Source organism: Salmo trutta, chromosome 6 (assembly GCF_901001165.1).
Source record: "Salmo trutta chromosome 6, fSalTru1.1, whole genome shotgun sequence".
NCBI classification, from domain to species: domain Eukaryota; kingdom Metazoa; phylum Chordata; class Actinopteri; order Salmoniformes; family Salmonidae; genus Salmo; species Salmo trutta.
In genome coordinates, this window is record NC_042962.1 from 43,748,871 (window position 1) to 43,766,565 (window position 17,695).

The window sequence follows — 17,695 nt, forward strand, 5'->3', positions numbered from 1 at the left end:
AACGAAGAGCCCAGAGTCTTAGTGGTGTATGCACTGTGTTCATAACCCCTGCTGAAAACGCGGATCTGTGCTGCCGTGGGTTAACAAACAGTGGCGGGCAAGTTCCAAACATCCTGATCACTCCCTCTAGGCTGTGTGTGTAACTAGTAAGTGTTGAAAGGTCAGGGGTGAGGTGAGGTGGGGGTCGGGAGTAGCTAAGAGCTGAAAACGGTGACGTGCGTTGAGGTCTGACGGCATGTAGGCACTTTCTATTGAGCCCCCCTGGTCCCCGTCACTCACTCACACATGCACACACACTCATAAAACGGATTTTTGCTACGGTGTTTATCGGTATGACACGAGCACAAAGATAACCATCAAACAACCACAACCAACCATCAAACAACATCAGGTAGGCGGCTTAACCCTTGGACACACGTTCACAGGCCCTAATAGGTTGTGCCCCTCTCAACTACTGCTCTGCACAAACAGGCGACTTTCAGCACCACGGAGAGCAACCCAAATGCCAGCGAAAAGGCCTACTTGTGACAGCGCCACAAACGCAACATGCCTAGTAGTCAGCACTACCGATTGAGAGATATTCTGTCCTCACACAATAGACATGCAATGTAATAATAGTAGTCGGCACTACTGTAAATAAATACTTGCACTTGTAAACAAAGTCCATCCGCCTGTACTTCTGGGTACAGACATCAGTCATGGAACTGTAACGCTCGTCCCTGTTGGCCGTCGGTTTTAAAAGTCGGTCTCGGTGCGATGGGGATGATGGCAATGGTCTTAAGACATTGGTTGCACCCGTGGGAGATCTGGGTTTGTATCCCGCAGGTTACAATAGCTCTCATCTGAACATTGATATTGTCCATTATGTTATAGCCCCCTCTCTCCTCTGATCGACTGTTTACTATGAGTTTTCGCATTCTGCCAGGCCCAGTTCATTGCATCTCTGTTTGAATCACTCATAGAAACTATCAAAGTTTTGTCGCTGCCCTTCCGATGTGTTCGTTGTGATTGTGATACTGGTAAAGCAGAAACCCATATCCATCACTTTGTTCTGCAGAACACGGAAGAAACAATTTTACATAGAAAATTCCATCATAGGCTATGAGTAAAAAGCGAACGATTGGGCGGTCTCTAAATGGGTGGCTAACTGTTTAATCGTTCCACATAGTTGGCCCTGGGCCTGTTTGATGAGCTGGCGCTCTCATCGTTGGCAGGAAATGCCGACTCCTACCTAGGTAGCATGACGTAGCATCCTGAACATCTCCGTTGTTCATTCATTGCCAAATGTTTTAAGAACTATCTGGCTTTGGATATGAGACACAGATCCCTCATGCTTGTTGAGTGCTAGGTGCAAGCTGTTCAAGTCGCAGTAACCGGCTCTTGTCTACACGCGGTCGCCGGTGAAGAAGCAGGCAGGGGAAGTAGTAGAGTCGGCTGTTAGCAGCGCAGCCACAGAGTCAGTCTTTCCGTTGATACGGCTCGTATTGGAATTGTGTTATTTTCTGTGTTGGTCGTCCATCCCTTATCACCCGCTGTTTCGCTAGAAAATGTAACTTTGAAAACTCTTTCAGATGCAATATGTTAGCCATCCTGATCAGGTTACTTTATCTAGCTGTAAAACGAACGTAACTGGCAGATGAAGTGTAACGTCCACAGCCGGGAGCTGGCTGTCCTCCTGCCTATCCCATAACCTTTTTTCACGGCATTATGCATGGGTATTTATTATTTGAGTGCAGTGAAGATGAATGGGACATATTGACCCTTGAAAGGCAGCGAAGCTCTCTGCCTGCCTTTTGGCGTCCGTTAGCTGGCAGTATAAGGTAGAAACATGCATGCACAAGTCATGTCAGTGCCTTGCTTTGAGTTTGGCCTACTTGTGTATTTTGTAGCAGATCACCTCAAGTTTGGAAAGTGCTAGTTCAGAAATCGATTTTATCATGCAGAAAAAAATGAAGATGACAAAATTATTATTGATAAAATGTATATTTATTTATTTTTCATTGTAGTTCTTTTTTCATTCTTTGTGCCTACCCTGACCGCACGTCACTGGCTGAAAATACATGAACTCTCTGTTGTTGTATTGGGCTTCCTTGGCTCTATGTCTCTGAGCTTGGCTCAGACCTCGGCTTTTTGTCTCTTTGTCTGTGAGCCTGGCTCAGACCTTGGCTTTTTGTCTCTTTGTCTGTGAGCTTGGCTCAGACCTTGGCTTTCTGTCTTTGTGGGTGTAAGGGCTACCTGTTGTAGTAATGGACTTTGGATGTCTGGCTTTGTGTCGTCTGTTGTAATAATGTCTGTCTGTCTCTGGGACTCTGTGTAGGCGCTACCTGTCAGGAAGATGTGAATGAGTGTGAGAGGACATCCTGCTTGCCTGGAGTCCAGTGCTTCAACAGCTTCGGCTCCTACAGGTGTGGAGGCTGTCCCCACGGCATGCTGAGAGATGGGACCACCTGCACAAGTAGGCATGGTCAATCAATCAAATGTATTTATCAACACTTTTTACATCAACAGGTAGGCACGGTCAATCAAATCACTAGTGCTACTGCACTACTGTATCAATTAGCCAATTCACTTCCATAGAAACAGACTGTGGGCCTTGTTTATCAATGTAGAAAAGGGATTGATTTGATATGACTATAAGAAATGTTACAAAGACGTTCCAGAGGTACTTGCAACTTTCTCCCACCTGTAATATGGAAGTGGATGGAAACGTAAAGCTGCATGCACCTGTAACTGTGGGAAGACCAGGCAGTCACTATTATCTTTGACAAGGCAAACAGAAACAATGTGACATCCCAGCTCAGCATTCCACAATTCCCATATCTGGATATCGTTACTCACACAATAATGGGAATAATTGCCACTGCACTTTGAACCGCTCACAGTGATAACCAACAGGGATGCATGTCCAATGGAAACTAGAGGGCAGGTGATGGCTCGCCCCTTCTCTCCCCCCTCCCCCTTCCCCCCCATAAATCATTTTTTGTGTGTTTTAATTTCTTCGTTTTTGGTGGGGGGGGAGGCATCGGGGTTGAGCTGAGTTAATTGGTGAGGCACTTCTCTGAGGAAGAGCAGAGCAGAGTGTATCCTGACACCTGGCCCCAGGCTCAGAGTGCTGCCGCAGCACCTCAGGTGTGACAGCTAACTGACAAAGGCCATTAGTGTGGGAACCTGGAAGGGTGCAGAGGAGGGAGCAGCGAGTAGGGCTGGGAGGAAGGTGCATGGCTGAATACAGTGATGAGGTAAGGGGCCTGGCTAGCAGCAGAGAGATGGAAGAGGAGCATGACCTGGTGGAATGCAGAGTGATCTATCGCCTGGACCACAGAGCTGAGGCGAGGCAAGGTAATGTACGGTGAGGTGTGGGGCCTGGGTGAGCAGGGAGCACAGAGCATGGCCTGGTTGAATACAGAGTGATCAACAGTACTGCCTGAGCCTAAAGCTGAGGTGAGGTGAGGGGGGAGAGCATGGAAGGAGCATGGCCTAGTTGAATACAGAGTGATCTACCACCTGGCCGCAGGGCGAGGGGAACAGGGCGAGGGGAACAGGGCGAGGGGAACAGGGCTAAGGGGAGCAGTGGCGAGGGGAACAGGGCTAGGGGGAGCAGGGGCGAAGCTGGGGAACCATCCATAAGACACACATACAAATGCACCTAGAGGGAAATCCAATTTTCATTCAGCAGACGTTTGTTTCTGTAGTCCAGGGTAAACCACTTGAACTCTGCAGGAGTGCAGGCACGCACGTACACACGCACTTGCACACGCGCACACCAACACACACACACACACACTTAGTCACCATTTTGCTACTGAAAAGCCATGCCATGTTTCCACCAACATCCCTCTTTTCTTTTCCAAGCATCTTAGCCTTTCTCTGTACCTGATCTTTTTCTCCCTCTGAGCGATGAGTTTCGACTGAGTGGTCCTCTGCTTTGTTTATTATAGTGCCATGCTGCCTCGGCAGGAGTTACACTGCCAGGTTTATTTCACTTGCCATTGCTCCACTCTGCCGTCATCAATCACACAGTCTCTCTCTCTCTCTCCTCCTGCTCTGCTTTTCTTTCTCTTTTTAAAACATTTTTTTTTACACAAATCTGCTGCTCGCAGATCTATTGTGGAGCTGTGATTTCTGGCGGTGTAGGTGTGGGATGAAAAACTGTGGACCAACATTCTTGAATAGTGTGAAGTTTCTATGAAATGTTTAATAAAAACAGTATTGGTTGTTTGACAGCATAAGACAAATGTTTGTCTCTGAACCTGAAGTGTCCTCTATCTATCTCTCTCCCAGCATCATAAAAGCACTGAGGTGTTACGAAGCCCACCTCTTACTCTCTCCATGTGTCCACATCTGTCTCTAACACAACAGCAGCTGTACGGTTAAACCTCATTGTCCCCAGCATTGGACCCACCACTGTCCCTACCACCACCACCACCACCACCACCACCACTACCACCACCACCACCTCTAAGCTCTCACCCAACAACAGACCAGACCAAGACAATCCACCCAGGATGGACACTGGCAGACCTGGAATCCCACCGATCAATCAGCCTGGACTCCCACAAACCAACATGCCTGGACTTCCAGAGACCAACAGGGCACCTGTCAAGGCCCCAGCTGTACATACACCGTCTAAGAATGGACAAAAAACTGGCAAGTACCCTGAGTATACCAAACATTAGGAACACCTTCTTAATATTGAGTTGCACTCCCCCCCTCCCCTTTTGCCCACAGAACAGCCTCAATTCGTCGGGACATGGACTCTACAAGGTGTCGAAAGCGTTTCACAGGGATGCTGGCCCGTGTCGACTCCAATGCTTCCGACATTTGTCAAGTTGGCTGGAAGTTTTTTTTTGGGTGGTGGACCATTCTTGATACAAACGGGAAACTGTTGAGCGTGAAAAATCCAGCAGCATTGCAGTTCTTGACACAAACCGGTGCACCTGGCACCTACTACCATACCCCGTATTTCCCAAAAGCCCCTGGCTGATACTCTTCAGATCGCCTACAAAAGGCTGTTTAACACCAGGGTTCGCATAATAGTCCATCAGGGGTGTCACATTACTCCGTGACTGAGTACCTCATTGGCATTGGCAGCTATAGCCAGCCCAGTTAGCGGCCTTGCAAAATTGCCTGTCGTCATCATCACACTAAAGGGCTGGAGATGGGATTGAAAGGCACACAGCGAAATATGTCATCTCCTGTCGACCCCGTCGTTCCGATAAAACCACCCGTTGTCTGAGTGGATTCTGCTGCCCTAGTCGAAAATGAGACAGAATTCACAGGCGATAAGCCTTAATACGTGGAGTCATAACGCTGATAAATCACTTCTTAATAAAAGACAGATGGTCCATTCTTTTTCCTATTTTGTCACCGTGAAGATGGAACGCTTTATTAGACTGAGAGGGAGAAGAAACGCTGTGTCGCACGCGAGTAGGAAAAAGAGAAGGGTTGCCGGTGTCACGTTTCAAAGCTTCTAACTGCACTGCAATGACAGTCATACGTTCTCAGTCTGCTCTCTTCCATAGATCCGTCACAGAATAGAGATATGCTGAGAAATGTGCAATACCAACATAATACAGCATAGTCTAGCCATAATACACTTTTGATGATGTGGTGGTTTGATGTGGTGCCTGTGCAAGGTGCGAAACAAAGGACAAGGACAAAGTTATGGGTCAAACTTGACAGAATCCATCTAAAAGTGCCAATGATACCAGCCGTTTTAGTTCTAAAGTACATAGCTTTGTTTAAGACTAATAGGGCGATTGGCATTTTCATCACTCTTCTTTGTGGGTGGGGGTGAGAGGGGAGCCCAGGAGGGTTTGTGAAGGCCTATGGGTAGAGGGAAGCTGATGCAGCTGGATTGGGGGTGAGGGCAGGTCTGGAGGTGAAGACAGGGGACACAGTCGGGGTCTCACACACACACATCTCTCTCTCTCGCTCACTCCAAGGGGTTTCTGACCTTGATGGCGTATCAATCAATTACTCTGAGACTTTCATCCTGAAGCACCGTAATGAGCCTCCTGCCATCAAAACACAAAGTCCCAGCTAAGAGTTTCTCCACGGCCCTAATTTAGTTATAAAGTACCTTTATATAATTGGTCTTCCCAGACTTTGCATTTTAATCAAAGACATTTGAGCAATTAGCAACTGTAGCAGCTTTGGATTTAACTGCGAGTTCTGCCACATAAAATCTGTCAGGCGGTGTTGAATATATCACCCTGGTAGGCAACTGTACGTCGGTGGTTTTTGTGAGCGGTTCACATCTATGGGGCTGTACTTATTTGAATTATGACTAATCATGAAATATGCAAACGAAGACAGCATGGTGTGGCCGATGCAGAGGCATTGACAGCTGATTACAGCATCCCACTGAGCATAAACAAAGGGTGAACATCACTGTTCATGTGAAGTCTAGGGGGAAAGGAATGAATTGATAAATATGTACATGTCCTGGGGCTGATAACAGTGATTATGTGTTCCAGGCTTAGGGCTATCATCCCATGCAGGGAACAACAACAATGTGACAGGTACGTGTGCTAGTCGACCGTGCTTCCTGGGGGTCCAGTGCATCGACCGACGTCCACCCTACACGGGCTATGTCTGCGGGCGCTGCCCACCGCCCCTCAATGGCAATGGACGCACCTGCACCAAAACCGCTCGAGGTAAGACTTCGGCTTGAAGTGTTACACCACCTCCCTGGCCATAGTTACTAGCCTGGTCCCAGATCTGTTTGTGCTGTATAGCCAACACCTGTTGTTTCCATTATGCCAAGGACCATAGGAATCGTCAAGACAAAAACAGATTGTCACGTCCTGACCAGTATAGGGGTTATTTGTGATTGTAGTTTGGTCAGGACGTGGCAGAGGGTATTTGTTTTATGTGGTTCGGGGTGGTGGTTTGTTTAGAAGGGTGTTTGATTTATTATTTCCGGGTTTTGGGTTATGTTCTATGTTTTTGTATTTCTATGTTCTTTCTATGTTAGGTAATTGGGTGCTGGACTCTCAATTGGAGGCAGGTGTTTGTAGTTGCCTTTGATTGAGAGTCCTATAATTAGGGATGTGTTTTGTTTGTTAATTGTGGGTAGATGTTTTTGCTTTGCGTTGGTGTAGCCTGCAAAACGGTTTCCTGTCGTCGTTTCCTTGTTTATTGTTTTTTGGTGTTCACATTTAATAAATTATAATGTTGAGCACGCAACCCGCTGTGCCTTGGTTCTCTCTTCACGAAGACAGTCGTTACACAGATCTGGCACCAGGCTATCTAAATACGTTAGTACTTAAAAAAATATATAAATAAAAAGTACATGCACCACACATTGGCTTTTTAGTATTTATTCTACTGTCACTGTTGGAAAACTATTTGAAAACAATCTGATGTAATGTGAAGTGCCTCTGTGCAGTTACATCCCTATTAAACCTGGTCTCAGGGCAATTCGTAAGATTTGGTATGTAAACATGGTTCCTCCATTTAGTGTTGTATATTAGGTTACATTATGAATGGAATAGTGGTTGTACAATATCGGACGAATTAGGGGACGTATAGCGTCAAACGTCTTACCGGGTCGTGCAATAGCATACGAATTGGATGAGTTATCATACATCTTGAAGAACGTATAGTATTATACGTCTTTTTCTGAGACCAGGTTGCTTGTTGCATCCTTACAACCAAGGAGAATTACTTAATTTGTATTAACCCATCCCGCCCTTCAGAGGACACAAAAATATGTTTTTGTTTTTACAGCTTTTTTGTTACATGTACATACATTTTACATATCACACTTTACATATACATATTTACGCTGTTGGTTAGGAGAACAAACGACAAAGGTCAGGGTAATTTATGTAAAAGGTGAACTGAAACAGGTTAGGAGAACTAAGGTTAGGAATAGGGTTAGGGGAAGGGTTAGCTAAAATGCTACAGTTGTCCCCGACACGACTCAAACACACAACCTTTGGATTGCTACTAGATGGTCGCGAAATATGCCCACCCGTCCTTCCCCGCCAACATCCCTACTTTAGTTTCTGTCTAAGGTAACTAGACCAGGGATCATCAACTAGATTAGGCTGCAGGACAATTTTTTTTCTTGAGCGGATGGTCGGGGGGCCAGAACGTAGACTGCAAATTGACCACAAGAAGTCCAAACAGATATTTAATTTCAAGCCTTGCTTATATTTGTCTCTCTATTATGCGTGGGAATACTTGGGAACATATTTCTTAAATTTAAATCACTTGGAGATGATTTCCTGGTGTTTTTACAGTCTATTATGTCCAGCAATAAAAATATAAATTAAATTCAACTTTATTATTTTTTTCTCAGAAAACTTACTGGCAAAATTCGGGCTGCCAGTTGGGGAACCCTGAACTAGACCATTAGGACATATCATACGTCTTGGAGGTCCATAAAAACACATATAGTATGCTTCATATGGCTCTGAGGCCAAGCTGCCCTATTAATAAGCTCAACATGCTAATCATCATCATCACATTTTTTTGTAGATCAATGAAATGTGGAAAGCTTTGCACTCCATCTTCTCCTCTCAGCTTAGTTCTGTTTTATATCCTCCGTATTTTCCCCTTCCTTCTTTGGACTCTCTGTCCCTGTGTGTCTACTGTCCACGTCAACAGCAGGCACGTCCAGATGATAAATTAATGTCAGTGGAATATGCTTTTCTCATGCTTTCATCTTTCATGAGGATGTGAAAAAAGAAAACATATTTATTTAGAGTGAGAGTTAAAGTATTTCCCATCATTAGTCAGTCAAACTATTGAATGGATAGGACCAATGCCAGGTTGTTTGGAAGAGCACAGACTAGTTTACAGTGTTTCAATATTTTTGGGCAGTGTTCATGACTTTTGTTTCTTTACCCAGCCAGTGTGATGACATTTTTCTTAATTGTACTAAATAAATCATTTTAGTGCATCTCATAATTTGTGCAGCCACCTTTCTAAATCACATAATTGTTTAATACCCAACCCTGTTGTCGTGACTTTCTACACAGTCAGTTCCCTTTCTGTGTGTGTGCGTGTGTGTGTGTGTTGTTTATAATTCCCTCACTGTGTATGTATCAGATTCCTCTATGAAGTGATTTGGGCATCTTTTGTGACGTTTCAATACAGGTGATGTTTCCAGTCAGTCTCAGTAGGGGAAGATAAATCAATGAAGTGTTGGGTGGCGTCTCTCAATATGTCATTAAAACTGGTGTCGGGTAACATTTTTTTATTTAATTTCAATTAGAATTTAAATAACTTTATTGTTCCCATGAGTCGTCCAATGGTCTTGATTCTGTTCCAACCATGTTCTGTGTCAACATCAGTGTTTATAGCAGATGTTAATTAGATTAGAACAGACATTTACCACATCTTTGTTTTGTCTTGCACTGTGTCTGATGATGCAATGACATTTTATACTGCTGTAATACGTTTATTTGGAGAGTCCAGCTTGTCTACATTCCAGTTCAATCCTTCCTAACCCTCAACCACAACCCTAACCCTACACCCTTAGAAAAAAGGTGCTATCTAGAATCGAAAAAGGGTTCTTCAGCTTTCCCCATAGGATAACCCATTGAAGGACCCTTTTTGGTTCCAGGTAGAACCCTTTTGGTTCCATTCTACCTGGAACTAAAAGGGGTTCTCCTATGGGGACAGGTGAAGAACCCTTTAGGAATCCTTTTTTCTAAGACTGTAACCTTATAGGTATAGAGTTTTTTTTTTGTGTCACATCATTATCTCCCCATCTCCCCTCAGGTAACCCTCACCTGACCCAGCAGCAGTTGACAATAGCCAAGAGCAGCAAACCCTACCACCAAAGCAACAGTAAAGTGTCCCAACTCCACCTTCCCGCTTTGCCCACCAGGCACGCATTCAAACATCTCTCCTCCCTCTCCTCGCCAGTCTCCAGGGGAGCCTATCAGAGCCCCCCGCACCTTCCCCTCTCGCCCGCCCGAGGGCCAATCACTGGGTGGAGAGAGGCGGCCACGCCCCTATTTCCTAGACACACCCCTATGTCACCTGAAGGTTCCAACAGCCTCACCATGGGCAGTCATCATGCCATCAGTGCCCTCACTAGGACTCGTGCCAAAACAGGTGCCAATGCCAGCGCTACCTCACTCAAGGTGACAACCAGAGAGTCTGTAGCTGTCGTGCGGAGTGCCACCTCTTCCAAGGTTACTCCTCCATACTCCATCTACCCCAAGGTTACTCCACCCCAATCCAAGGTGACTCCACCCCATTCCTCAACCAACACAGAGTCCAAGCAGACAACCCAAGAGAAGCTCATAAATGTGGTAGTGGTGCCCACCATGACCAGGCCCTGGACCCTCCCTAAAGCTGTGGCCCCGCTGTCCGCAGCCCTCTCCTCCGTTACCTACTCCCTCTCTGAGTCCGAGTTCTCCGCCGACGGAGCACTGACGGGGCCTGGCTCGAACCCCTCTGACCTACCTGACCACGCACAGGAATCCCTGCTCTCCCTCACCCTCACCACCCCTGCCCGGAAGCACCACCACACACCCCCCCTTACTCCCCCCCTCCACAGGGCCACGTCTCCCCACCTCCACCGTGGGACCAGGATCAGTAATACTGTGGCAGTGGAGCGGGAGCGGCCTCTGACCTGCGCTGACATGCCCTGTTTCCCAGGGGTCCCCTGTGAACCCACCAGGGACGGGGGCTTCCACTGTGGAAGGTGTCCCCTGGGATACACCGGAGAAAGACAAACATGCAGAGGTATTTTTATTTATTTATTTAAAAACAAAAGATTACAGAACAATGTGATTATAAGACAAAGGGGAACATGAGAGGTGCAAAAAATGAAGAGGCTTGTGAAGTAGGCCTAAAGTCGATCCCTCTTCTTGAGGAAGAGCTACTGCTGAAGAGCTACTGCTTTGAGAAACACTATCTAGTATCACTGTATCACTGCTTGAGAAAGAGCTACTGCTTTGAGAAACACTATCTAGTATCACTGTATCACTGCTTGAGAAAGAGCTACTGCTTTGACAAACACTATCTATTATCACTCTATCACTGCTTGAGAAAGAGCTACTGCTTTGAGAAACGCTATCTATTACCACTGTATCACTGCTTGAGAAAGAGCTACTGCTTTGAGAAACACTATCTATTATCACTGGTCCATTATAGAGGACACTTGCCATTGCTATTTACCGGCTGTATTGAATACCACCTGTGCATCAAGCCTTTTCAATGACTAAAAGTGATGCCTTTCTCTAGCCTCTCCAAAAGGCATCCTAATGATGGTCGTTTTTCAAGATGGCTAGCTGAGTGCTCCCTGTACCAGAGCAGCGTGGGTTGGGTTCAGTTGACAGATGTTTCTGTACAGATGCTGTAAGTGAGGTTGAGGTTGGAATAGATGGAAGCAGCTTGTAATTGGCCTATGGTGCTGCCTCTGTGTGTTTGTGTGTGTGTGTGTGTGTGTGTGTGTCGCCTGCCTGCCTGTTATTTATAGCTGTGTGCAGGCATGCGTGTGGCAGGAACATGGAGTGTGCCGCTCCCAACACATGCCGCTGTAAACCAGGCTACGCCGGGACCAACTGTCAAACAGGTAAAACGCTCTCTTTCTCTCTTGTTCTCTCTCCCTTCTCCCTCCCTCTTCTCCTCTCTCTCTTTCTCTCTCTTGTTCTCTCTCCCTCCCTTCTCCCTCCCTCTTCTCCTCTTTCTCTCTCTCTCTGTCTCTCGCTCTCTCTCGCTCTCTCTCTCTACCTTCACCCTCCCTCTTCTCCCCTCTCACTCTCTCTCTCTCTTAGCCTCTCAAAATACCACATCACCCTGATATTGTTGTTTTTGATTCCCATGCATTGCTCAATCTTTTGTATCTTTTGATGTCTTTACAATCTTCTCCTCAGCGATCTGTAAACCTGAGTGTAGGAACGGAGGCCAGTGCGTCGCCCCGGGGGTGTGTGAGTGCCCGAAAGGCAACCACGGGGAGACGTGTGAGACAGGTAATTATGCGTCTGCATCCCAAATGGCACATTTGCCCATAGGGATCTGGTCAAAAGTAGTGCGTTATGTATGGAATAGGGTGCCACATCGGACGCGGCCTATCTGTTCTCGTTAGGGCCTATCAGAACTGTCTCTGTGTGCTGTGTCAGACTACAGGCAGGAGCTTGTTGTCACACCGAGAAAGCAAGCTCATCAGTAAAAGACAGAAAGGCACTGCTGAGAGAAGGCCGGTCCATGTCCGGTACTGTACAGTTGGGTGTGTGTGCGTGCGTGCAAGTGAGTGCAGACCTAATGAAGCAGTTGTGGGCATTTGATTAGCAGTCCCTCTTTGAGCTGGTCTGAGACATTACTGACAGAGGCTTGAAACACTACTGCCACCTACAGCTCAGAGTCAGAGTCCACCCCACCAATGCAATGGAGATGAGGTTAAACCAAGCTGTAGTGAGGCACTGGTTCCTAGTCCTGGCTGACTGATGTAGAAATGTGAGGGCAAAGCCTGGCTGCTTATCATCATGAATATGAGAGACACTTTATTTGAAGGGTACCTACAGAAGAACTTCATAACACCTATGGCGTAACACATTCATAACCCCATGTATAACACATTCATATCATCACCACCCACAGCTCTGTGCAGTCTGCCCTGTGAGCACGGAGGAACATGCGTGGGACCCGGCACCTGCTCCTGTCCCTACGGCTTTGTGGGCCCCAGATGTGAGACCAGTGAGTTCAACACACATCATCACAAATCATTCATCGTGCAAATTGAATATGCCATCGCTCACACATTGTTCAAATTATGTAGGACCCAACCACATGACTGCTTCTCCACTTACAGAGGGTAGTGTGTACAGGTCAGTACATCACTGGGGCCAAGTTCCTACCATCCAGGACCTAAATTCAGCAAAAAAAGAAACGTCCTCTCACTGTCAACTGCGTTTATTTTCAGCAAACTTAACATGTGTAAATATTTGTATGACCATAACAAGACTCAACAACTGAGACATAAACTGAACAAGTTCCACAGACATGTGACTAACATTAATGGAATAATGTGTCCCTGAACAAAATGGGGGTCAAAATCAAAAGTAACAGTCAGTATCTGGTGTGGCCACCAGCTGCATTAAGTACTGTAGTGCATCTCCTCCTCATGGACTGCACCAGATTTACAATTTCTTGCTGTGAGATGTTACCCCACTCTTCCACCAAGGCACCTGCAAGTTCCCAGACATTTCTGGGGGGGAATGGCCTTAGCACTCACCCTCCAATCCAAAAGGGCCCAGAAGTGCTCAATGGGATTGCGATCTGGGCTCTTCGCTGACCATGGCAGAACACTGACATCCCTGTCTTGCAGGAAATCACGCACAGAACGAGCAGTATGGCTGGTGACATTATCATGCTGGAGGGTCATGTCAGGATGAGCCTGCAGGAAGGGTACCACATGAGGGAGGAGGATGTCTTCCCTGTAACGCACAGCGTTGAGATTGCCTGCAATGACAACAAGCTCAGTCCGATGATGCTGTGACACACTGCCCCAGACCATGACGTACCCTCCACCTCCAAATCAATCCCGCTCCAGAGTACAGGCCTCGGTGTAACGCTCATTCCTTCGACGATAAACGCGAATCCGACCATCACCTTAATTGCCGTCTGTAAGCTGTTAGTGTCTTCGACCCTTCCACAGGTGCATTTTCATTAATTGTTTATGGTTCATTGAACAAGCATGGGAAACAGTGTTTAAACCCTTTACAATGAAGATCTGTTTAGTTATTTGGATTTTTACGAATTATCTTTGAAAGACAGGTCCTGAAAAAGGGACGTTTCTTTTTTTGCTGAGTTTATATACTAGTCGGTGTCAGAAGAAGGCCCAACAAATGGTCAAAGACTCTAGTCACCCAAGTCATAGACTGTTCTCTCTGCTACTGCACGGCAAGCGGTACCAGAGCACCCAAGTCGAGGTCCAAAAGGCTCCTTAACAGCTTTCACCTTAACTTCTTTGGGCTCAAATCCCGTTAACGGGATCGATTTGACAACATCCGGTGAAATGGCAGAGCGCCAAATAAAAAAAAAATTATATAAAAAAGATTTAACTTTCATACATTCACAAGTGCAACACACCAAATTAAAGCTTAACTTCTCGTTAATCTAGCCACCGTGTCAGATTTCAAAAAGGCTTTACGGCGAAAGCAAACCATGCGATTATCTTAGGACAGCGCCCAGCATACCAACACATGAAAATCAGATTTCAACATGCCAGGCGCAACACAAAAGTCAGAAATAACGATTTAATTCATGCCTTACCTTTGGTACACCAATATGTCCCATAAACATCACAAATGGTCCTTTTTGTTCGATTAATTCCGTCGTTATATCTCCAAAATGTCCATTTATTTGTCGCGTTTGATTCAGAAAAACACCGGTTCCAACTCGCCCAGCATGACTACAAAATATCTAATAAGTTACCTGTAAATGCTGTCCAAACATTGGAAACAACTTTCCTAATACAACTTTAGGTATTTTTTTACGTAAATAATCGATAAACTTTAAGACGGGATAAACGGTGTTCAATACCGGATAAAAACAACGTGAAGCGCGTGACCTGGAGCGCTTCAAAACATTAGAGAGCACTCGGCTGGACCCTCGTTCTGAGCTGCCGTACTTCTTCATTTTTCTAAAGAAAAACATCAACCAATTTCTAAAGACTGTTGACATCCAGTGGAAGCGATAGAAACTGCAAGCAAGTGCCTTATAAATCTAGATACACATAGAAAATCCATTGAAAACACTGTCACCTCAAAAAATAAAATTCCTGGATGGTTTGTCCTCGGGGTTTCGCCTGCCAAATAAGTTCTGCTATACTCACAGACATAATTTTAACAGTTTTAGAAACTTTAGAGTGTCTATCCAAATCTACCAATTATATGCATATCCTAGCTTCTGGGCCTGAATAGCAGGCAGTTTACTTTGGGCACGTTTTTCATCTGGACGTCAAAATACTGCCCCCTAGCTCAAAGAAGTTAATCAGCTTTTACCATTAACCTCTAAAGGATACAATCCCGCTAAAGGGATTGGTTGGACAACAACCAGTGAGATAGCACGGCGCGAAATTCAAAACAAAATAATCTCAAAATTAAAATTCAAGTATTATACGGCATTTTAAAGATACTCTACTCGTTAATCCAATCACATTGTCCGATTTCAAAAAGGCTTTACGGTGAAAGCAAACATTAGATTATTTTAGCATAGCACTTTAGCAAAAAAAATAAGCCATTTTCCAAGCACGGATAGACATCACAAAACCAGATATACAGCTAAAATTAAGCACTAACCTTTGACAATCTTCATCAGATGACACTCCTAGGACATCATGTTAGACAATACATGCATTTTTTGTTCGATTAAGTTTATATTTATATCCAAAAAAACGATTTTTACATTGGCGCGTGACGTTCAGAAAATGTTTTCTCCCCATAACTTCCGGTGAATAGGCACATTTAATTTATTTCATTTAATTGAAATGGCCACCCAGACTATTTACATTGACAGCCCCCCCCCCCCCCCCCTTTGTTTTTACACTGCTGCTACTCGCTGTTTATTATCTATGCATAGTCACTTTACCCCCACCTACATGTACAAATTACCTCAACTAACCTGTACCCCCACACATTGACTCGGTACTGGTACCCCCTGTACATAGCCTCATTATTGTTATTTTATTGTGTTTTGGGTTTTTTAAACGTTTATTTTTTTTACTTTTTGGTTAAAGGGCTTGTAAGTAAGCATTTCACAGTAAGATCTACACCTGTTGTGTTCGGCGCATGTGACAAAAAACATTTGATATGATTTGATACCTTTAATTAGGCTTTGATTCCAAGAGTGGATCTTTGTCAGGTTACTCACGCTGAAATTGGATTGGACTGAATGGCAAACCAATGGTGTTCATGCCAATGCTGTGTCTCTCCTCACCACAGAATTAAGTAGAACTGCATCGCTAGAGTTAGAAAGGTTTAGGACATAAACCACTCTAGTAATATTGTGACCTTGGAATTATATGATTTTATCTGCCAAAAGATGATTCTGAGATAAATAGCTTTAAAGTTCCCGAACCCTCATTGGTTTGAATGGTTTTTTATCTTGTATTCTTTTTAACTTAACATCAATTGGGGTATACTATATGTAGGTAGAGAACATTTTACAGAACAATGCTATCTATGTCAATAACTCAGTTTTGACAAAAATCCAGATAGAACCTTACGATATAATTATATCTCTGTGTTGCTCACTCTATCCCATCTATCTGTTTCGTAGTGGTGTGTAACCGCCACTGTCACAACGGAGGAGAGTGTGTGTCTCCTGATGAGTGTTCCTGTCTGCCTGGCTGGACCGGACCCTCCTGTGAGACAGGTACTGCTCTGGTCCTGGACAGGGTTTTTTAGTTCATTAGGATCCCCATTAGCTTTTGCTCATGCAGCAGCTACTCTTCCTGGTGTGTTCTGTCCTTCCTGTCCTTCCGCTTGCTCTTTGGGGTTCGAGGTCTGTTTGCTGTAAAGCGCTGTGTGACAGCTGTAGACTTATGAAGGGCTTTATGAACACGTGATTGATTGGCCAGTTGAATTGTTGGTTGATTGATTGATTGGTTGAAGTGTCTGTCCTCTAGCTGTGTGCTCCCCTATGTGTCTGAACGGAGGGACTTGTCTTCGTCCGAACACATGTGGCTGTCCCCAGGGCTTCTACGGCGCCCAGTGTCAAAACGGTAAAATACACTCTTCATTTAATTGTTGCACTTAGGAGACACTTTTATCCAACGTGCTTTACAGTAAAGTGGCTGCATACATTTTTAGTATGTGGTCTCTGCGGGAATTGAATCCACGACCTTGGCATTGCTAGCATCACACTCTTAACAGCTGAGCCGCACACACACACAATTCAGTCCGCCCATGTCCTTGTCCACATACTGTCCTGACAACACACAGAGTCATGGGCCCGCTGTGGGAGTTTTAACTTGTGTATTTACTTGTTGGATGAAAGGAAAACTAATCCAATAGATTGACAGGGGTTTAGGTTTGAATTGAAGGAGCCATCAAGGGCTCTGGCAGAGTTCCACTTGTCCAATTATCGAGGGATTTCTCTAAGTAACTGTTTACTGGGGACTCTTTTTGTCCCTCATATATCGTGAAGCCTCAGGTTTGGACAGACTACTGTATCGATCAATGGAGTGATGTCTCTGCCTTTTTTGAAATGGTGCATCTCTCTCTCTCTTTCTCTCTTTATCTCTCGCTCTCTTTATCTCTCTCCCTCTCTCACCACCCATTGCTCCCCACCTCTATCTCTCTCTTTCTCCATCTCTCCCCCCTCTCTCAACCTCTTGCTGTTTCCCAGCTGTCTGTAGCCCTGCCTGTAAGAATGGGGGCGTATGCATGAGAAACAGCGTCTGCTCCTGCGCCGAGGGATACACCGGATGGCGCTGTGAAAAAAGTGAGTAAAGCCACGCCACCACCTCCTCCACGTCCCGCCCCTTCCACCTGTTCCTCATCCTCCCTCTCCTTTCTTCCTCCTCTACCCCTTCTCCCCTCCTCCCCCTCCTCATCATCATCATCATCATCTATTACCCACCACCATATGTGTGTCAGCCTGACAAAGTGCCCTCAACACAGTGGAGCCAGTTATTCCAGAGCCTTGTTAATGTACAGCATATTGGCGGGTAAATTGAGCCATATGGATGAGGGAAGCATTTGATCGATGCACCCAGTAA

At 45.4% G+C, this 17,695-nt stretch overlaps 1 protein-coding gene across 1 annotated transcript in view; it reads left to right on the top strand.

Annotated features, from left to right (window-relative positions):
• The window catches only part of si:ch211-246m6.5 (von Willebrand factor D and EGF domain-containing protein), a 48,484-nt gene that overhangs the window by 27,298 nt on the left and 3,491 nt on the right, over positions 1 to 17,695 (top strand). The window contains exons 22-31 of the mRNA XM_029756362.1: positions 2,318 to 2,455; positions 4,360 to 4,647; positions 6,480 to 6,659; positions 9,739 to 10,713; positions 11,450 to 11,545; positions 11,847 to 11,942; positions 12,571 to 12,666; positions 16,252 to 16,347; positions 16,601 to 16,696; positions 17,323 to 17,418. Coding sequence (XP_029612222.1) covers positions 2,318 to 2,455; positions 4,360 to 4,647; positions 6,480 to 6,659; positions 9,739 to 10,713; positions 11,450 to 11,545; positions 11,847 to 11,942; positions 12,571 to 12,666; positions 16,252 to 16,347; positions 16,601 to 16,696; positions 17,323 to 17,418 — 2,157 coding nt within the window. The remainder of the gene's footprint in view (positions 1 to 2,317; positions 2,456 to 4,359; positions 4,648 to 6,479; positions 6,660 to 9,738; positions 10,714 to 11,449; positions 11,546 to 11,846; positions 11,943 to 12,570; positions 12,667 to 16,251; positions 16,348 to 16,600; positions 16,697 to 17,322; positions 17,419 to 17,695) is intronic.